The sequence below is a fragment of the Mauremys mutica genome, chromosome 13, assembly GCF_020497125.1.
Source record: "Mauremys mutica isolate MM-2020 ecotype Southern chromosome 13, ASM2049712v1, whole genome shotgun sequence".
Lineage (NCBI taxonomy): Eukaryota > Metazoa > Chordata > Testudines > Geoemydidae > Mauremys > Mauremys mutica.
In genome coordinates, this window is record NC_059084.1 from 50,636,693 (window position 1) to 50,658,955 (window position 22,263).

At 52.0% G+C, this 22,263-nt stretch overlaps 2 gene segments (V, D, J or C); both read right to left on the bottom strand.

Annotated features, from left to right (window-relative positions):
- Positions 1-9,165: 9,165 nt before the first annotated feature.
- On the bottom strand, positions 9,166-9,768 carry LOC123348487. The segment is given in 2 exon segments: positions 9,166-9,494; positions 9,723-9,768. Coding segments are annotated over 2 exon segments (375 nt in total).
- Positions 9,769-12,194: 2,426 nt separating this feature from the next.
- On the bottom strand, positions 12,195-13,285 carry LOC123348478 (the record flags this gene model as incomplete). The annotated part of the segment is given in 3 exon segments: positions 12,195-12,227; positions 12,603-12,919; positions 13,104-13,285. Coding segments are annotated over 3 exon segments (396 nt in total), but the record flags the coding sequence as incomplete, so codon positions are not given.
- Positions 13,286-22,263: the final 8,978 nt, after the last annotated feature.

A 22,263-nucleotide genomic window follows, 5' to 3' on the forward strand; every position in this document is an offset into this window, starting at 1 on the left:
TAGAAGATACACTCTCCTCCCTCTGTGATCGGAGCACTGTGACCATGGGTTGAGAAAAAGAGGGGTGGGGTGGGAAGATGTTTTATAGATAGACAGATAGATAGATGGAGGAATGGATGAACAGAAGGCTCGGTAATCGGAATTGGCCCTATGTTCTCATGTTGTATAGATCATCGGTTATTGATGAGGCCAATATTTATACGAGGTATTTAATGCGTTTCTAAGTCAACTTTGCACAACGATGGACCATCACTGCACAGTGTCTCTAGGACTAGCTGGGTGACTTTCTATAGCTGTGAGGCTTTGTGGTTTGGTTCATCCTGCCTTTTCCTCTCCTTTGGGAAATGGGGACGGTGCGATGGTGTTTTTAATGCCTTTTGCACATTATAATTTATTTACATGTATAAATATTTCAATCAAATATTTGACGCCGAGGGTCTCCCTAACCGTTTTAGGTCAGGCAGGGACCAAGCCCTGGATCTTTGTCTTATGTGAAACTGATCTAGACTAAATCAGCCCATCATTAACTGAACGATGTGTTTTCTCTTCTGAGTTCCCAGTGCCTGGACTGTCAGCATTAAACCAGCTGGGACTTCCCCTACAGACCACAACAGGCAGTTTGTGTCTGAGCTCAGACCGCTTCCCCTCACTGTGTCTCTGGGGCAGCAATACAGGGCGGTGTCCTCTGGTTTCAGGCTGTTTATCTGCAAGTAGAAATTGGAGCTGACCTTGGAGACTGACTCGTCCCTGGACGCTGGGAGAATAGTGGCTGCTCACTGAAGATTTCCAGTAGCTGACCAGCCCTTGCAGCCCCGTCCCGGGCGCCTGTCTGATCCAAGCCATCGATCTGTCATCAGGATTGAACCCGCTCACAGCACTTTTCAGCTGAGTGGATTCTCCGGGCTTCTTCGCTTCCGGGCCAGACTGGGTCAGAACAACTTGGGAACGAACCCCTGGGAAAATGGACATAAAGACTGAACAAGGAGGAACGAGGGAACCAGACACACTAATTCCTTACACTGTAAAATAATAGGTGTGAAACTAAATAAAAGACATGCTACAAGTGGCATTAATATAAAAGCGAAAATAATAACATTGCTCTAGTGTTCCCGGTGCTCTGAATGGGATAAAATACCTTCCAAGGCTGCAAGAATGGCAACGAAATGCAGCCAAAGTCTCATTCCCGGTATTGGAGGGGAAAGTGCTCAGTGGATTGGCTGGTAACTATACAGGCACAGGGGGCTGCGGATTGTCTCCCCGGGTGCAGCCTGGGCAGAGAGAGAGAGTGAGGCAGATTTAAACAGGAAACAATAACCTCCATTTGCATATCCCTCTCCTTAAAAGAGATATTCCTTCCTTCAGTCATTTCGAAATTCTTCTGCTGGGCCACAGAAAGTTGTATTCAGACTGCCCCTTCCTGTGTGAATCTGCAGCACCTTGCTGTGACCTTGTCTGATTAAAATATGACCATATAGATCGTTGTTGAAACCACTGTTCTAGATGTGAAACAAATCTTGTACAAAGGTTGTGGAGTGACGTGTCTATGGAAAGGTTATGATTTGCTGCTTATGGTTATGCTGTCTGTATGCATGTATCATTTTTGTATGTGAAGTTATGAATATTGGCTCTATACCTGGATTTAAAATGTTGGCCTGTAGAGTACCACCCACAAGGTAGTTAGCCAGCACATCTTGGAGAGAATGTTCAAATTAAGTGGCTACAAACTGAAACTCTGAACAAAGGACTGAATGACCCATCCAAGCTGTGGATGTGCTCCAGAGACATGACTGAAGCCAGCAGTTTACTCCATCACTGCTACAAGCCTAAACCAAGAACTTTGCCATTACTGTATGTAATTGATTCTTTTAACCAGTTTTAACTCTCAACTTTCTTTCTTTCTTTCTTTGAATAAACCTTTAGATTTTAGATACTAAAGGATTGGCACCAGCGTGATTTTTTGGGTAAGATCTAAATTATATATTGACCTGGGTGTGTGGCTGGTCCTTTGGGATCAGAAGAACCTATTATTTGATGGGACTGCTTGTAAAGAACCACTCATCTCTGAATCCAGTGTTTTTGGTGGTGAATGCCTGAGGAAACTGCCTGTCATAAACAGATAGTTAAGGGTTAATGCCTCTTTTACCTGTAAAGGGTTAAGAAGTTCACCTAGCCTAGCTGACACCTGACCAGAGGAACCAATGGGGGAACAAGATGTTTCAAAAGGAAGGAGGGAAGTTCCCTTTGTTTCAGTTTCAGCCGGAGTGAAAAAGATCAAGGAACCAGCCTCTTATCAGAGTAGTAAGTTTAAGAAAGGAATAAATAGGTTTATGTTTATTTTCTTTTTGTAACTTGTCTTGGCATTAGGGGAATAATCAAAACTGGGTATTCTTGTGTTTACTAAGGTTTTTGCCCAGGAGAAAATCCTCTGTGTTTTAAATCTGTTGTCTGTGAGATCAGCTTGTATGCTATCTCCCAGAGGTTTTTTTCTTTTACCTTTCTTTTCTTTAATTAAAAGCTTTTTTTCCCTGTGTTTTAGATTCAAGGGGATTGGATCTGGACTCACCAGGGATTGGTGGGGGGGAAAGGGTGGGAGAATGAGTAATTCTTCCTTGTTTTAAGATCCAAAGGGTTTGGATCAGTGTTCACCAGGGAATTGGTGGAGGAGTCTCTCAAGGCTACCCAGTGAAGGGAGTTAGTACTTGGGAGTGGTGGCAGCAAAACCAGATCTAAGCTGGTAATTAAGCTTAGGGCTTCTCATGCAAGTCCCCACATCTATACTCTAAAGTCCAGAATGGGGGTGAAACCTATGACACTGCCTTTATGTTTTCTTGTTAGCCCATGCAGTGAAACGGGAGTTTACTTTTGTGGCTGGTTTTGTATATCTTATAAAAGAATAACCACCAGTTTGGGGATGTTTGCCCTATTTCTCAGCCATTCATCCTGAATGTGGCATCCTCAGCTGTGACCCACTAAGCACGGTTACAAGCAGAAATCTCTTTCTGTCTATTTATCATAGGCTGGATCCCCATGGTATCCATATCTGGCACAGTAATGCAGAGCGGTGCGCTCGGATCTGAGGCTGCTCAATGGCAAATGCAGCAGGTAGTTGAGCTGTAATAGCGTGGGATTGTTAGTGTGTGTGTGTGGGGGGGGGGAGATTGGCCTGCTATAGATTCTTACCTCTTCTTCCTACATCCCCTGTTTCATGGTGGTTTAAGTAAAGGATTTGCCCTGGAGCTGAAATGAAATGATAAAAACCCAACTAAATATCTCAGGAATTCTTCTACCACCCCTCGAGGGGCAGCGAGAGTGTGATGGGTGGGAGAGGGGAGGGCGGGGGCGTTTTATAGAAGTTTTATCTTTGTATAAACTGCTCACCATTATCTGGTGTTTCTGTTAAAAGACCCGAGGGAAATAAAGCAAAGAAGTATTAATTTGGAGGCTGTGGTAACACAGGTGACATCTAGGGCCTTTAGGGAGGCAAAAGTTTATCTTGGGAAATTGATAAATTGACAAATTAGTGGAAACAGAATCTCATCTTCCTGGAGGTGGAGAAATGAGCGTGTCCAAGAATGGGGAGTCAATGAGAAACTGTGGAGAAGCCAGAGTCTCTGTACAGGGGGAGAGGCATAGCAGGATTTTAGAGAGAGTTGGGTTATTAATTTCCCTGGGCACCTGTGAATATAAGAGACACTATCCGCAGTGTGTGATCCCAGCTCTCTGACTAGAGGTTGAGAGAGGGGGGAGGGGTAGAGTATGATCCATGATGGATCGATCGATCATAGAAGTATAGAAATGTAGGGCTGGAAGGGACCTCCAGAAGCCATTCAGTCCAGCCCCTGCGCTTTGCCACAGGTGCAGCCTGAGGCCAGGGGTGATGAGATAGTGGATCAGACAGGGAGTCAGATAAGTACAGAAGCTATTTAATAGGCTTCTAAGCAAACATTACACAGCTCTACAGCACTCGTCAGGAGTGTTTTGGGGGAGTAGCCTCTGCTCATTGATAGTTGTCCTTGTCCATGTTTTTCTTTATTCCGGTTTTTCCCAGCACACAGAACTTGGGGATTCACATGGGGAGTGTTTGGCATTTTCTGGGCTCTATAGAATGTATTGTGAGGCATAGAACAGTTTATGGGACCCAGCGTGTCAGTCCCCCCATCCCAGTCACGAGGTGCCGGCCTCGGGATCGCTGCTGTCTGTGGCACTAGATTTGGCTGAAGAGCCGAGAACATTTTAACCATTTCAAGGGAAAACACTGTTGTCTCTTGTGGGAGTCCAGCTCCCGGACTGTCAGTGTCAAACCAGCTGGGAATTCCCCTGCTGACCGCAATGGGAGGTTTTTGTTTGAGCTCAATGTCATAAACAGACAGTTAAGGGTTAATGCCTCTTTTACCTGTAAACAATTAAAAAGTTCACCTAGCCTAGCTGACACCTGGCCAGAGGAACCAATGGGGGAACAAGATTTTTCAAAAGGAAGGAGGGAAGTTTTCTTTGTTCAGAGATCAGAGGGGTAGCCCTGTTAGTCTGGATCTGTAAAAGCAGCAAAGAATCCTGTGGAACCTTATAGACTACGTGACGTTTTGGAGCATGAGCTTTCGTGGATGAATACCCACTTCGTCGGATGCATGTAGTGGAAATTTCCAGGGGCAGGTATATATATGCAAGCAAGAAGCAAGCTAGAGATAACGAGGTTAGTTCAATCAGGGAGGATGAGACCTTGTTCTAGCAGTTGAGGTGTGAAAACCAAGGGAGGAGAAACTGGTTTTGTAGTTGGCTAACAATTCACAGTCTTTGTTTATTCCTGAGCTGATGGTGTGAAATTTGCAGATGAACTGAAGCTCAGCAGTTTCTCTTTGAAGTCTGGTCCTGAAGTTTTTTTGCTGCAAGATGGTCACCCTAAGATCTGCTATTGTGTGTTCAGGGAGGTTGAAGTGTTCTCCTACAGGTTTTTGTATATTGCCATTCCTAATATCTGATTTGTGTCCATTTATCCTTTTCCGTAGAGACTGTCCAGTTTGGCCGATGTACATAGCAGAGGGGCATTGCTGGCATATGATGGTTTATATTACATTGGTGGATGTGCAGGTGAATGAACCGGTGATGGTGTGGCTGATCTGCTTAGGTCCTGTGATGGTGTCGCTGGTGTAGATATGTGGGCAAAGTTGGCATCGAGGTTTGTTGCATGGATTGGTTCCTGAGCTAGAGTTACTATGGTGCAGTGTGCAGTTGCTGGTGAGAATATGCTTCAGGTTGGCAGGTTGTCTGTGGGCGAGGACTGGCCTGCCACCCAAGGCCTGCCACCCAAGGCCTGTGAAAGTATGGGATCATTGTCCAGGATTGGTTGGAGGGATTTTAGCTGGTGACTGTATGTGATGGCCAGTGGAGTCCTGTTGGTTTCTTTCTTGGGTTTGTCTTGCAGTAGGAGGCTTCTGGGTACACGTCTGGCTCTGTTGATCTGTTTCCTTATTTCCTTGTGCGGGTGTTGTAGTTTTGAGAATGCTTGGTGGAGATTTTGTAGGTGTTGGCCTCTGTCTGAGGGGTTAGAGCAGATGCGGTTGTACCTCAGTGCTTGGCTGTAGAGAATGGATCGTGTGGTGTGCCCAGGATGGAAGCTGGAGGCATGAAGGTAGGCATAGCGGTAGGTAGGTTTTTGGTATAGGGTGGTGCTAATGTGTTCTTTGTGAACCAAGCGCTTTCCCGAGCTGCTGCCCGTGGCGCTGGCTTGCACCTCGGGACCCACACGTGCTCCCCTCTGAACACAGCCCCTCTGCCAAGCAGAGACCAGCAGAGACGAGCAGGTGCTGCCCTTGTCACAGGAAAGACACGAGGTGCTGGGTTGCCTGACAATTGGCTTCTCTCCCTCTCCTGTGCGGGCACATCCACACAGATACAAGATCTGCCAGGGGCACGTACTTTGCAGGGCTGCATGGAAAGGCGCAGGGCTGGAGCCTCCCCCCTGCAGTCAATGGGAGTTTTGCCCCAGGAAGGGTTGGAGAGGGAGGACTCCACCATCCCACTTCCAGCCTTGCTCCTTCCCCGAGCTCCCGACGGGCGGTGAGACCCCGCACAACAGGAGCCCGGGGAGAGCTCCCCCATGTCGGGGTGTAGCTGACAGTGCGGGGACACAATGGGTGTATAGATCCTGTCCAGACATTCTTATAAACTCCTGGGGCAGGAATTGACAGCGGATTGGCAGGGATCCAGATCCGGGTCAGTTCAGTACCAGGGCAGGGTCCTTGCTGACAATGTTCCCGCGGAGCTGGCACCTTCCTGCTCACGGAGGGGATCCAAGCTCAGGAATGGGCCTGTGGTTCCGCTCAGCGCATCAGGGACCACTGGGCTGTTGTACTTCGCAGCCGCGTCTTCATTGCGGTGCTAGATCAGGGGAGAGAGAGGGAAAGGACCCCGCTAATGCAGGGTTTTGTGCTCCCCTGTCCATCCAGCAGGGCAGAGTCTAGGGAAGGCAGGTTGTGTGGTTGGATGTGGTCTATGGGGGTTTTAAGAGCGGGTCACTTGGTCCTGCAAACAGTCTCCCTGTTAATCGCTATGGAAGCGGTGTGCGAAGCAACCGCAGCTCACCCAGCAGGGATGTCACCGTGTGGAACAGGGCTGCCCAGAGGATTCCGGGGGCCCGGGGTCTTCGGCGGCGGGGGACCCTTCCGTTCCGGGACCCGCCGCCAAAGTGCCCCGAAGACCCGCGGCGGGAGCCCCCTGCCGCCGAATTACCGCCGAAGTGGGACCCGCCGCTGAAGTGCAGCCCGGTCTTCGGCGGTAATTCGGCAGGGGGGGGGGCCCCCCCACGGGTCATCGGGGCACTTCGGCGGTGGGTCCCGGAATGGAAGGGGCCCCCCGCCGCCGAAGACCGGGCTGCGCTTCGGCGGCGGTCCCGCTTCCCCCCCCCGCCCCGGCCCAGCCTCTTACCCCCGGCTCCCTCCTCACCCGGAGTCTCAGCGCATTCGCCGGAGCAGCCGCAGCGAGTGGCCGGCGGGGCCTGAGCCCCGTCCCGCTCAGAGCCGCGCGGTGAGGGGGCGGGGCTCAGTCCGGAGCTCCCAGCCCCGCCCCCTGACCACGCGGCTCTGAGTGGGGCGGGGCTCAGGGGCCCCGGCGGAGACTCGGCGCTTGATGCGCTGAGGCTCCAGGAGCTGGGCGGAGGCGGGAGCCTCCGCTGTTCTCTTGGGGGCCCCTGCGGAGCCCGGGGCCCGGGGCAAATTGCCCCCTTTGCCCCCCCCCCCTCTGGGCGGCCCTGGTGTGGAAGAGCTGATTGGAGGTCAAAGGAGAGAAAACTCGGTTTCGGCCTGGGGCAGGCTGCTGTTTACACCTGTTGGGACTCCAGCTGCCAGCCTGGCGTGCTCAGGAACCCAATCCGACAGTGTCCTGCAGGGATCGACAGGGATCTGTGCTGACTTCTCTCTCATGAGAGCAGGATCGGGGCCTCGGGTGGCGGAGAGAGTCCCGGACCCGGGTCACACGTACTAGGTGTAGCTGAGAAACACCTTTGGGGGCAGCTCCTCAGACGGTGGGAATGGTCGGAGCTGAAGTCAATGTCAATTCACAGCGGCTGAGGACCGGCCGCTGCTTTTCTCTGGTCTTTCTTCAGAGTGATCAGAGCTGCAAAGAGGGGGAGGGGGGGTCCCAAACCCAAGCGCCTTTAAGTGCAGCCCTGCTAGCAAAGGAGCCTCCAGTAACTCGTGTGGATTATTGTCTGGCTGCGGTAAAACAACAAACAGAAAAACATCCCCAGCAGTGAGTGTAATTCACAGCTGCTTGGATGCAAACCCCGCTAGTGCTGGGGAAGAGGAGAGAGGGATTCGGGAGCTGAACTGTCCGGGTGAGGTTTTTTCGTGGCTCTGGGACAGACTGAGTGGCGCCCTCAGACCCCATTGTCCTAATTCCCCCACCCACCCACACTCTTCCCTTTTGATCTGTAGGATATTTCCCGACCCTAGACATGTGAGGCATTCGCTACAGGAGCAGGTCACTGGAAGGAGGGTGCTGATGGGAAAGCGGGGACCGGGGGGGAGGGGTGACAGGGGACATTCCTTCCAATTAAGGTAAAAGGGAAAGACACCAGGAGCCTTTTACTGAAAGGAGGCAGAAGCGGGGAAAGAAACACTGGTGGGTTTTAGACTTTAAGGAGTGAAACCCTCTGATCTCGCTTCCAGTCTGGGTGGGAAGAGAAGTTCTGCGCTGAAAGAAGAGCAAATGCAAAAGAGATTCCCCTTTAACAAGACAAGTTGCCCCCAATAAACCAAGTGACGAATACAAGCCCCGTCTTTCTTTTGAATCCAAGAGATGCCCTTGGAATGAGGTTACAGAGCCATCAGCAGCCGTTGCTGAGCAGAGTGGAAAACAGCGCAAATTAGGTGATGTGCAAACATGTGTAAAAGCCAAAGAAAAAGGGGGTGTGTGCTCAAAAATTGTTTTGCTTGGGGCGACAAAAAACCTAGAGCCGGCCCTGCTTCTCTGCCATCCTATCCTGTGTTCGGTAGAGATTTATGTATTTATAGCACAATCACTATATGCACTGTGGGGGATTTTACATTTCTGATCCTTGGTGCCACCTGAGTTATTGTTAATTATTGTACCCTGCTGTCATTATGAGCCACTCGGAGACCCCTCTTCCACTTCCTCAATTTCCTGTTCTTTGTTTCCTGGGTGTTAGTAGAGCATCCGATCTGAACACCACGTGTTATTATTTTGTTACTATTATTATCATCAACATCTTCATCCTCCTCAGCAGCTCGATTCAAATAAGTGCTCCTGAAAACTTTCCAGGTCAACCTCATTTTCTATATTTCTCTTTCCCATCCGGTGGGGAAGGACTGGATTTGTTTGTGTGTTTCCCCGAAAAGCCCTTGGAAGATCCAGAATACTTCATTTTGCTGAACAAGCGCTGCCAGCACTTTTGTAAATGTTGCCATCAGGGCGTTGGTGCGTGTCACTAGGCTCACGATCCTCCTGTTCGTGGCATCACCTTGGTCCAAATATACATAAGAAGTTCGCTCAGATTCCGTACCCGCCTCCTCTTTGCATTTTCTTTCCACTTTCATGGAGTGTTATGGGGAAGGGGGAGAGGAGAATCTCAGCTCTTTCCGTTCAAATTGTGAAAATTAAGTGGTCAGAATCCGCTTCCCCTTTTTGTGCCAGTCCCTGCTCTGCTCTGTGTCACTGTGTCTCTCTGGCGCAGTAATAGGTGGCGGTGTCCGCAGCTGTCAGCGAGCGGAGCTGCAGGGAGAACTGGTTCTTGGAAGTGTCTTGTGTGATGGTCACTCGGCTCTGCAGAGCGCTGGCGTAGTTAGTGTACCACTGACTCGAACTGTAGTAAATGCGTCCCACCCATTCCAGCCCTTTCCCCATGGGCTGCCGGACCCAGTGCCAGGCCGCGCTGGTGCTAGAAACCGAGTCTCCGGCGATGGTACAAGTGAGTGTCAGGGACTCCCCGGGTTTCACCGCTCCCGGGCCCGTTTGCCGCAGCTGCACTTGGGAGAGGACACCTGGGAAGGAAATACAGAAATTAATCAGTGAGCCAGGCTCCTATTCCCTGGGAGTGGGGACCAGGTGAAAATAAAACACCCCGAGACCGCACCTAAGGGAGTGAGGCGCCCAACTGCCACTAAATTCCATTGGGTTCCGTGCACCTAATTCCCTTAGGTTCATTTGAACAGCGCCTCTTCTGCAGTCACTGCAGCAGGGAACCCTCGTGACCCCCAATAGACACGTACGTAAAGGGGCCACCAGCATGAACAGGAAAATCAGCAGCAGGTTCATCTTAAGTGAAGGTGCAAACTGTCTCCAGCAGCCAGGCCCGGGCAGTTCTGTGTCTTAGGGGAGACTGAGGCTCCTCCAATCAGGGGTTTGTATTTTAACAGGAACCCTCCGGGGCAGGGATTTGCATGCGAGTTTCACAAGGCGACTATAAGCGATGACCGGGTGTGGGCTCTGTCAGCACATGAGGATCTCTCCCTGGGGTGCGTGTCCCCCTAAGACAGTGAGTTCAGCTCAGAAAATTGTGAAGCCTCCTAAGGCGTATGGACGCCCCAACTCAATTTAAATAAACAGCATTTGGTCGTTTAACACTCGTAAAGGTGTGTGAGATTCTCAGCCACGTATAAGCGCAGGACAGCGCCTTCTTAGCACCGGAGGGATGTTTGGGAACGGGAAATGTAACCTCCTCTCTTGTGGCTTTGGCGGGGATTTCAATAGAGCCCCAGGGAATTGGGAAATGGAGGGTTTAACTCCCTTACAGTATCTCTGATATCCTACCCCGTGCTCGGTAGAGATTAATGATAGTGCTGGGGGCAGCACTGCATTTACTGTACAGGCATCGCTACATTCCCAGTGAATAGCGGCTTTGTTGAAATCAGTTCAGTTCAGTGGAAGTCTTTTGGCTGATCAGGGCCGGCTCTACTGTTTTTGCCGCCCCTAGCAGCGCGCCGAATTGACGCCAGAGGGCGGGGGCACTCCGTGTGCCCTTAATGCGGCTCGCGCGTTTCCCCGGCGGTGGCAATTCGGAGGCAGCTTCTGTCTTCAGCCGGAAGACAGAAGCTGCGCCCCTGCCGCCCAATTGCCGCCCCCGCTGAAACTCGCCTGCCGCCCTACGGGCACGCGGCCTGCCCCCGCACTCCCGCAGCAATTCGGGGCGCTGCTTGGGGGCCAAAACACAGGGACTGCCGCCCCTTGCAGATTGCCGCCCCAAGCACCGGCCTGGGATGCTGGTGCCTGGAGCCGGCCCTGCGCACAGTAATACCGGGCGGTGTCCTCCGCTTCCAGGCCGGTCACGTGTAGGTAGAAATTGGAGCTGTCCTTGGAGGCTGTGAATCGCCCTGGATTGTCGGGGAGTAGCTGTTGTCAGACGATGTATAATAGTAGATCAGCCACTCCAGCCCCTTTCCCGGGGCCCGTCGGACCCAGTTCATATAACAGCTGCTGAGACCAAAGCCGCTCACGGGCACAGGTCAGTTTGGTGGATTCTCCGGGCTGGACTGGGTGAGAACCAGCTGTGCCCGGGCCCCTGGAGACAAGCAAAGCGGGTTGTTACAGGAAATGTTTAAAAGGAACAGTGACATTAAATAGATACAATCGACGGAAGGAGACAGGCAGCTCGGCAGATATTGGTCTAATACATCCCTAGCGTGACTCCATTGGCCTTCCCACGCAGGATGTTGGAGAGGGGATTTTTTCTAACGCACTCACATCATTTAGCAGCACGAGCACTATTGACTTTCTGAGTGTTCCTGGGGAACTTGGCAACTTCTGAAAAGGCCCCTCAGCCCGAGAACTGCAGAGATACCGAGAATGGGCGGGTGAACAGACAAACAAACGCACATGAGAGTCCAGCCAGGAAAATGCGGAGTCTCAGCGGACCCAGCCTGGTGATGGGAGGGGAGCGCAGCCCGGTAAATCCCTGAGCCAGATGCGGGGCCTGTGGCTGGGACGCCCGAGTCAGTGCGTAAATAGGGGCTTGGCTGTGCCAGCTTTGCATAATCTGGGGAGAACCGGGCGGGTTGGAAATAAAAGGGGCTGAACCCAGCAAGGGGCGCAGGCCCGATGAGAGATTGAGCGGGGCGGGGGGGGGTGACCTGATAGGGAAGAGCAGAGACCAGAACCCTCAGCCAAAGAACGGGACTATGTGAAAACAGAACCAGAAGTAGCCCCTGACACTACTCTTTGGACATGACCTACAGGCAATCTGAAAGCGATGCTTCCTTACTGCGTGTTCTTGGCAATTTGGCCAAACCTCACCCCACAGCTGTTTCCAACACGCACCTCCTGCCCAAGGCAGGAGTTTCGAAAAAGAAAGCTGGAACCATTTGGGAGCCTTTGAAAATCCCACACTAAAATGGCTTGGTCTTGTCTTTGAACAGAGTCCTAACGCCTGTATTCAGGGTGAACCACCAGGTGTATAGGAACGGCCCGAAATTACCCAGGAAATAAAACAAACTCATCTTTAACTCTTCTCCAGCTTGTGCTTATGCATTTAAGAGCAAACAGAGACAATGCGCTCATGGAGCACCATTCAGCCTTCTCCAGGTATCTGCAGAGAGTGACAAAATTATGGTGTGAAAAATTCTAGGGCGGGTCCACCACGACTCTAAAGAACATAAGAACAGCCAGACCGGGTCAGACCAAAGGCCCATCTAGCCCAGTGTCCTGTCTCCCTGCAATGGCCAATGCCAGGTGCCCCAGAGGGAATGAACAGAACAGGGAGTCACCCAGTGATCCACCCCCTGTCGCCCATTCCCAGCTTATGGCAAACAGACTCTTTAAATAATGTCTCTGGCATTTCTTCCTCTTAGTTCATGTTTAGGAGGTGGGTTGAAGGGCAGAAAGCTAATTATTCATAGTAACTGAGGTGGATTCTATTTCTCCATTGCTGTCCGCTAAATAAGCTACTCTCTGTTCTGTCAACATAGTGAGTCTTTAATTACCAATGTGCATTTTTAGAGGACGGAAGCCCTGATTAAGGGCTGGAGACTTTACAGTCTATGTATCTGTGTTTAAACTGCTCTGTCCTGTCAGTGCCTGCTGCTCTCTGCTGGCGCTGAGAATGTTTGGATTCGAGGAGGAGGTTTTTGTATTCACTGCAGTTGATTTCTGATCGCTGTGTCTCTCGCACAGTAATACCGGCCGGTGTCTTCCGCTTTCAGGCTGGTCATTTGCAGATACACCAGGCTGTTGGAGTCGTCTCTGGAGATGGTGAATCGCCCTTTAACGGCATCACTGTAAAACGTGCTGTGGCTATTAGCAGGGTTGTATATCCGTGAGACCCACTCCAGGCCCTTCCCGGGCGCCTGACGGACCCAGCTCATATGGTAGCTGGTGAAGGTGAACCCGGAGGCTTTGCAGGAGAGGCGGAGAGATCCCCCGGGCTTCTGAATTCCACCTCCGGACTCCACCAGAAGAACCTGGGACCGGACATCTGGGGGGAAAAGAAGAAGAAAAAGCTCCGTTAGATTCACCTTAGTACAAGACCTCAGCCAAAGCTCACAGAAGCCGTTGGGAAGATGCCCATTCACTTCACTGCGCTTTGGGTTGGGGCAAAGAACGTCCAACCGTCCCCGGAGTCTCCCACTAAAGTTGGGGGCGGGGGGGGGTAGAATTACCTGCAAGGGCTGCTAGAATCAAGAGAAGATTCAGCCACGATATCATGTTGCTGACGCGGGAAGGGTTTCTGACGGTAACTGCAAAGACACCAAGACCTTGGCCTGATCCCTTTTCATTCTCTGCCGTCCAGGAGAACACAGGATTTATGCAGGACCCCGAGACACTGAATTTGCATCACCTCCTCTTGAAAAAAACACCACACCAGAAACCACAACCCTCGTTAAACTGAGGCCTTCCGGAGTCGAGTTCAGAGGAAAAACGCTACTTGGCTGGAGAGGAGGAGCTAGAGTCTCTCTTGTAGGATCACTTCTTCAATGATCTCTACAAGAATGCTCGGCAGAGGCGGCTCCAGGCCCCAGCACGCCAAGCGGGGCAGCATGCTGCGGGGGGGGGGGGCGCTCTGCCGGTCCCCGGGAGGGCGGCAGGCGGCTCCGGGGGACCTCCCGCAGGGTCCCCTGGTCCCGCGGGTTCGGTGGAGCATCCGCAGGCACGCCTGCGGGAGGTCCACCGGAGCCGCAGGACCGGCGCGGCAGAGCGCCCCCCGCCGCGTGCCTTGGGCCGGCGAAATGGCTAGAGCCGCCCCTGATGCTCGGGACCTCTCATAGACAAAATGCACCACTGATTGTTCACCTGCTGCTGAATTCTGTCTTTTCTTAGTTTGTGAGTCCTGGCCACTGTGTGTCCTAGTGCATAGAGCACTAGACTGGGCCATGGAAAACAGGGTATTCATTCCTTGGTCTGCTGGGTTGCCTTCGATAAGTCATTTCTCTCCGTAAAATTGGAATAACCTTTTAGGTTCACCTAACCTTCCTTTGTGAAGAGCTCTGACATCCCCTGCTGAAAATCGCTTTTATAAAATGCTAGGGGTTGGTGTTATTACTAATGTCTGAAAATGTCCTTTCTTCTTCTATGAGAAGGAAGAGGCAAGCATTTGAAACCAGGAGCGCAGGAACAATTTGTATAGTGGGGGTGCTGAAGCACTGAACCAGACTGTAAACTCTGTATATAAAGGAATCACCTTCAAGCCAGCACCCCAAGGTCCAGCACCTATGTTTGAAATTCCGCCTTGCAATGCTGGACTACAAGATAGAATTATTATTAGATTGGCACCTGAAAATGAATGGTTGGGTGTGGATCCCCGCCTAGCCTGCTTTGAATGTTTTAGCCCAGAAGCTGAATAACTGAATTCTGCTAGGTCATACAGTAAAAATGGACAGTCGGTACCCTGAAAGAATCTATCTATGGGTTAGGGTTATAACCCTGCAGGGGTTTGTAGGCCTGTGCCACTGTAACTGAGAGTACAGTACTTGCACTGCTTTGAGCGGGGCTAATGGTATGAATCAAACAGTTCAGTTGCATAGTAGTGTTGTATCACTCTTCTTCCTCTTAGTATTACCGCTCATATTATTTTCAACACCCACTATAAATAGGCAATAATACAGAGAAAAATGTCAAACTAAAGTTTCTATGGAAATGCTGGGTAAAATAATAAAATTTACAATGCATAGATCTTAAAAGCTCCACCTTGCCACTGTGTTTATGCAACAGGGTGGAGTTTTTAAAGGGTCTTAATGTAAATACTCAAATCGCATGGGAGCTGGAAACTTCCCAACTTTGGGTGCCTTTGAAAATCCCAGTCTCACACTCTAATTGGTGGAGGGCCTGTCCTTTCTCAGGTGTGATACAGTGCGCTCAGACGCACAGCTCCGCAATATTTAAGTGTGGGAAATCTGTTATGTAAAATCCCAGCGCAGTGCAGGGCTGAGATATTCCAAATCGCTTAAGGGAGATGGCAGTGGATGATTTTCAAGGATGCAAATGATTTCAGGGAGACCCTAGTACAATGTCTTAGGCCTTGATTCATGAAAGCATGTAAGAATTTGCTTAAACCCATCTCTATTCAGGACACTACTTTAAATTTAAGCACAATTCTTAGTGTCCCTGACTGAACTTTGCACTTTATTCTCAGTAGTGACAATGGCTGTACAGGACCTGAAAGAATATTTATCTCATATCACTAAACCAGACAGAAATCGCTACGTTTACCTGCTGCTATGTGCACCAACATGCCCTTAATACAGGGTTTCTCGAACAGGGGTCGCGGCTCGTACAGGGAAAGCCCCTGGAGGGCCAGGCCGGTGTGTTTACCTGCCCCGCCCGCAGATCCGGCTGATCGGGGCTCCCACTAGCCGCCGATCGCTGCTCCGGGCCAATGGGAGCTGCGAAGCGGCGGACAGTAGGTCCCTCAGCCCGCACCGCCTCAGCAGCCCCCATTGGCCCAGCGGACGGGGCAGGTAACACACAGCCCGGCCGCCAGGGGCTTTCCCTGCACAAGCCGCGGCCCCTGTTTGAGAAACTCTGATCTACCGTGTTCCCGGCGGCAGCCCTTAGCCACGTGACTGTCCCTAATGCCCTGAGTACCAGCGCTGGGCTGAGTGATGTCATCCCGGTCCGAGGGGCGGGGTCTGTTATCTCCATGGTGACTCTGTCACATTGTGGCACTTTACTGTGGGTCGGGATGTCTCAGCTCCACCCACTGACACCCGCGGAGAGTCCGGGCGGTGATTGCCCAGTGTCCGTGGGGTGAAAACAATCCACGAGCCGCTTGGGAAAGTCCCGGCGGTGCCACAGCCCCAGGCTCAGCGGAGTGGGGTTTGTTCAGGCGCTGGGTGATCTCTGCCCACAGCCCCGCCCGGACTCTGAATGGCCCATTTCCATATCCAGCCTCCAGCTCTCCGTGACTCAGTCTCCCCGCTCTGACCCAGGGGCTGGGATAGTTCCCGGCCTCCCAGCAGCGCTGTGGGGAGAAAGGCGATAACCGCGTGTGAAGGGCCGAGACGCCCCGGTGATGGGCTCCACACGGGTTATAATGAACTAATCACCTTCCGCTGCGTTAATCCGCTAAACGTCCCAGTTTGCTGAAAGGGCCAGAGCCTCCCTGGTGTAAATCCGGAGAAACTCGAGTCTAGCGGAAGCAGCTGCGGTGACTTTACACCAGCGGAGGATTTGGCCTCAGGAGCAATTCGCTCCATCCGTTGGATCTGATGCGAACCCCAATGCGCTTGTCCCGTTTACACTGACAGACGCTGTCCTGTGAGTCTGACACCGAGACGGGCCCCGGGAGAGCCAACGTGCCGGGACAGCGAGGGGAGAGCGACTCAGACCAGGACTCACTCCGGATTGGGGTTCACAGATGGAGCGAGGGATCTCTGCGCCGCAGGCCCAGCGGGGCTCTGGACAGGAAGGGGAGACACATTGCCCGGGAACGGAAGGGTTAAAACTGCCGGGAGGTTTGTGTTACATTCACCCGGGTGCCCGGTCTCCTGTCCCAGCCCGGAGCGGTGTGTGTGTAACTGCTGCCCCCGCGCGGCTGCCGGGAGAAGCGCGATTCCGCAGCCTGGGTTATTGTATGACCACAAACCGGTTTGGTTTCACTGTGTCTTTGTCTCCGGTCGCACAGTAATAGCGGGCGGTGTCCTCGGGCTTCAGGCCGGTCATTTGCAGATACAGCTCACTCTTGGGATTATCCCTGGAGATGGTGAATCGGCCTTTCACTGAATCAAGGTAGATTGCAGTACCCCCACCGGGGTATATAAAAGCGATCCATTCCAGTCCCTTGCCAGGAGCCTGACGGATCCAGTTCATGTAGTAGCTGCTGAAGTCGAACCCGGATGCTTTGCAGGAGAGGCGGAGAGAGTCTCCGGGCTTTTTCACATCCCCTCCGGACTCCACCAACCCCTGGGACCAGACGGCTGAGAATAAAGCCAAGCCATTAATATCGGTATAAAAACAGCGGTTACAATATTCTTCTAACTCTGCCAGCTTTCAGAAGAGGAAAATACCTTCCAAAGCTGCTACAGTGAAAATTACAAGGAGCAAAAATCCCATTTTCCCGGGTGCTGGAGGGGAAAGTTCTCAGGGACTGGCTGGTCACTGCACAGACCCAGGGGCTGCGGATTGTGTCTCTGGGTGCAGCCTGGGCAGAGAGAGGCACAGATTTATACAGGAAACTGTCTCCCTCATTTGCATGTCCCCGCTTTATAAGAGACACACACTCCTGCTGCCAGCGATCTGAGTGACTCGCCCTAGGGCTCCGGGTGCGGGAGTCAGACGGTCCCGTCCTGTGTGTCTGTTAGTCTGTACAGCGCCAGGCACAGGATGCTGGGATCCTCCTGACACTTTCGGACCCCTGCCCTGGGAGGAATGAACAGCTCCCTGCAGTGACTGTATTTCCTCACCCAGGAACTGAGGGCCTGGCTATTGTGAGGTGATATTGGGATTCAGGGGGGACTCAGCTCTGGAGCCCCGTTCCACACACACAAGGGCCATGCAGCGTCCGGTCAGGGGGGTCAGTATCTGGGGAGGGGTCGTATCCCAGGGATCCACTGGGCTGGGCCACCCGCTGGAGAGGGAAGATTCCCCATGGCGCGGGGGGGCATTGGGGACGGAAGCCCCTTTCCCTTCCCGGCAGTGACCGGCTCCATTGAAATGATCCGTGACACTAGGAACGTGATCGGAGCAAGCCTGGCTCGTGCTTTGGGCCGGGTCTGGGGCCCGCCTGTGGGTGCAGGTGGGAGAAGCTGGGGCGGGGGGGAGTCTGAGGGCAGAGTTAAGGTTTTGCAGTGCAGCCTCCCTGACATTAGTGGGCCGAGAGCAGCGTGTCTGGGAGTTTTTCTGTAGGGGGAGTCGAGGGAGGATTCAGGCTACAGTGAAGGAAGATGATTCTGCCCGGCTGATATTTATATTCGTGTTTCTATTCCTGTTCCCGGTCACACACCACTTCCCATTTACACGGGTTGTAAACTCAGTGGGACTGAGAGAGGTTTTATGGTCTGTGTTTGTGCAAAACTGAGGGGTACTAGACTATAATTAAGAACATAAGAAGGGCCAGACTGGGTCAGACCAAAGGTCCATCTAGCCCAGTGTCCTGTCTCTGGACAGTGGCCAGTGCCAGGTGCCCCAGAGGGAATGAACAGAATCATCAAGTGACCTGTCGCCCATTCCCAGCTTCTGGGGACGCTAGGCCCACAACCAGCACCAAATCTATCATCGCTGAGCATCATCATCAAGATCATTTACTTAGTTAATTATTAATGAGCAATAAGGTCTAGACAGAAGCTTTCTCCTGGTTGTGTTAAAGAACTTGTGTGATATGAACGCTACGTGTTTCTAAACCATCCCCATTATGTAATATTGAGGGATAACAACAAAAACAACACAGGAATTTTTCCATTCCCACTTCCATTCAGACAAGTATCAGCATTCACGCTGAAACACAGATCTCCCTTCCCATTACACTCATGTCCCCTTTCATCCCTGCAGCACAGCCAGGGCCTGAGCATGGTCCTGGGGCTTGTGAGGAACAGACTGAACTTCCCTTACGTTCCAGAGACGCTGGTTGTGATGTCCCCGTGCCACAGCGCGGGGTGACGGGTTTTCCTTTCACCTTTCCCTTTTTTCCTTATTTTTTACATTGTTTGCTGTTTAATGATTTGTATTTGCTTTGAACTGTACGTGATGATCAGTGGGTCAGGGAAGCATCCAGTGCAGAGACAGCCCCCTGCCCTAAGTGACTACAACAAGGTTGGGGGTCGAGCCCCCCAGGAACCCTGGGCCCAGCCTTGTCGGAGTTACGAGGACTCTGCCCCACAGGAGGTGGAAGGGGAGCCCTTGAGGTCAGGCAGGGCTCTGGGTAAAGGGAGTGGGTGTGAGGACTCAGATATTTTCACTCGCCCACTTCTCCGGCGTAGTGTATAAGCCAGGGAAGTTCCCCACAGTAGCAGGACCATTCCCCCGCTTACATCTATAATAGAATATTTGGGACCAAGTGAATCCCCACCACACCCAGTGCGGGACACCCCGTTCCCGGTATCTCCACCTCCTGTGGATCTAGATCTGACTGACCAGCCAGGTTCAGTTCCCTCATTTCAAATGGAGGGACTTACCATCTCCTGTGAGCTCCGAGCGTTCAGCCTGTCAGCATCAAACCAGCTGGGACTTTCTCTGCTAATCGCAATGGGAGGTGTTTATCTGAGCTCAGACTGGCTTCCCCTCTCTGTGCAGGGTGCGTGTCTGGTACAGTGATACCAGGCAGTGCCTTCGGCTCTCAGGCTGGTCAGCTGCAAATTACACCAGGTCAGAGGTGGGCAAAGTTTTTAGGCCGAGGGCCACATCTGGGTGGGGAAATTGTATGCGGGTCCGAGGCAGGGGGTTGGGGTGTGGGAGAGAGTGTGGGGTGTGGGAGGGGGTGTGGTGTGCAGGAAGGGGCTCAGGGCAAGGGTTTGGGGCTCATGAAGGGGGTTGGGGTGCAGGAGGGTGCTCAGTGCAGGGTTGCAGACTGTGGCAGGGGTTGGGGGGCAGAAGGGGTGTGGGATGCGGCAGGGGCTCAGGGCAGGGAGTTGGGGAGTGGGGTTCAGGAGGGGTTCAGGCTGTGGCCCCGCTTACCTCAAGCAGCTCTGGAGTGGCAGTGGTGCACACCGGGGCCAGGGCAGGATCCCTGCCGGCCTGCCCTGGCCCCACACTGCACTGCTCCTGGAAGCGCTGCAGCCCCTGGCGGGGGGATAGAGGGCTCCCAGTGTGCTGCCCCTGCTCCCCGTTCCTGGCCAATGGGAGCTGCAGGGGGTGGTGCCTGGAGGCAAGGGCAATGTATGGAGCCCTCTGCCCCCCTTCCCAGGGGCTGCAGGGATGTGGTGCTGGCTGCTTCTGGAGAGGGTGCAGGGCCCACAGCAACACCGGGGAGGGGGGAGGGGCAGTCTTACAGGCCGGATGCAAAGCCCTGAGGGGTCGGATCCAGCCTGCGAGCCATAGTTTACCCACCCCTGCACCAGGTTGTTGGGATTGTCCCTGGAGATGATGATTCACCCTCTCTCTGCATCATCGTAGTATGTGCTGCTCCCACTGCCACTGCTGATATGGGCAACCCGCTCCAGCCCCTTCCCGGGGGCATGACGGATCCAGTGCATCCAGTCGGTGGTAAACCTGAACCCGGAGGCTTGTCAGGAGAGGTGGAGAGAGGCTCCGGGCTTTTTCATATCCGCTCCGGACTCCACCAACCCCTGGGACCGGGCACCTGGAAATAAAGACAAGTTACAGGGAGTATCTTGGGGAAAATAATCCCCCACCTGCCCAACACATGGAAGTGGAGAAAATACCTTCCAGATCTGCTGCAATGAGAACAAGATGTCAGCAAAGCCTCATTGTTCCTGGTGTTGGCAGGGAATGTTCTCAGGGGGGTTGGCTGGTAACTGCACAGACCCAGGGGTTGCGGATTGTGTCCCCGGGTACAACCTGGGCAGAGGGAGGGACAGATTTAAACAGGAAACTCTGACCATGGTTGGCATATCCCCCTCCTTATAAGAGATGCCCTGTATTTACTAGCACAAACTCAGATTGGGGAGTTTGAGAGAGAAGGGCTGGGATCCCCCTTCTCACGGCAGGGCTCCTAGCACGATTGCATTTGAGATTCCGAGCTGAATTTAAGTAGGTCAAATTCATATCTTCTGTATCCCCTTTCCTGACTCCCAAACCAAGTCCTAACCCTAGTGATAAATTCGACCCCTACCCTGAAAATGTACTGTGATGTAATCTGATTAGAATATGACCGTATGGATCATTGTTGCAAACACTGTTATATATTTGCAGCAAATATTGTACAAAGGGTGTCGAGTGAAGTGTCTATGAAAAGGTTGTCAAGTATCAGAGAGGTATGGTGCTCTGCTTTCTCCTTGTTATTATTACTTGGCTGCGTGCGTGAGTTCCCTCTGTTTGCTGCCCCAGCTCTGCGCAGATAGCTGACACAGCAGACCCGACGAGAACCCCCAATAAGCACAGAGTCCAGTAAGATGCAAAGCCACGTAGTCTAGGTTTATTGCGACCTCGGACACCCGTGCAGGGTCCCCGTAGATTACTTAGTCTACCGGGCGTACTGTGAGAGAGTGCCTTTTGGCAATGGACCCTGCTTAGTGGCGGGACTTTCCACTCCCCCTTCGGCCGGACAATGACACCGCCTCAGGGATGCATTCTTATACACAGATACAAACAAGTTACACATCACACCTGACGTATTGAGGTGCAACCCCTCTACGTAGCAAGGTACAACCCCTTTACGTATTAAGATGCCACCTTCTACCTTGTACATGTTGGTTTGATCAAAACAACTCTATACATCATTTTACCGTTTTGCCCCTGTCATTGGGATGGGTCGGCCTGTCCTCCTGTTATCTATGGAATGTTTCAGTATAGTGTGTTCTAGTGCTGTGTTTATGCTAGGTGAATATATGTTTATGCAGCATCAGCCCCTTTCATGCCAGCTTCTGTGAGCAGGGCCTACCTTTGGCTTACAACTTAACTTTGCTTTATGTTAGCAAAGTCTTGACCATTACTTTAGTTCAGGCCTCAGGCCTCATACTGGGCCTTTATACCAAGGTTTATATCTTTGGGCCTCCTCTTACTACAAGTCTGGTTCCCTTGGTTTTCACACCTCAACTGCTAGAACAGGGCCTCATCCTCCCTGATTGATCTAACCTCGTTATCTCGAGCCTGCTTATATTTACCTGCCCCTGGAAATTTCCACTCTTGCATCTGATGAAGTGGGGATTCACCCACGAAAGCTCATGCTGCAAAACGTCTGTTAGTCTATAAGGTGCCACAGGATTCTTTGCTGCTTTATGAAAAGGTTATGATTTGCTGGTTATGATTATGCTATCTGTGTGCATGTAGCATTTTTGTATGTGAAGTTATAAGTATTGGAATGTCCACCCACTTTATGGGGATTGTCTGCCCCATTCTTTGCAGTTGACCCTAATGGAGTCACCACCCCTATCCCCCAGTGGGACACCGGTCACGACCAGATATGACATGTAAGATAGCTGCAAAAATGTTATCATTTGCCAGATATGGTCATCTTGTTTATATGTTTGTTTCTCCTTTGTATTATGAGTTATAGATGTGTACATATGTTTGTATTTCAAACTTGTGCTGTGCTTCTGGGTGACACCCAGGCAGGTTGGCATCAGCTCTGCCTAGCCTGATTGGTGGTGCCTTAAGGCCCATCAGGTACACAACTGACCCATAGCTCCTTTTAATGCCTCCATGGAGTCACCTTTGAAACCGGTGTAGCTCAGGCTGTGTCGACACTTGCAGATGTTTACAGTGCCAGGA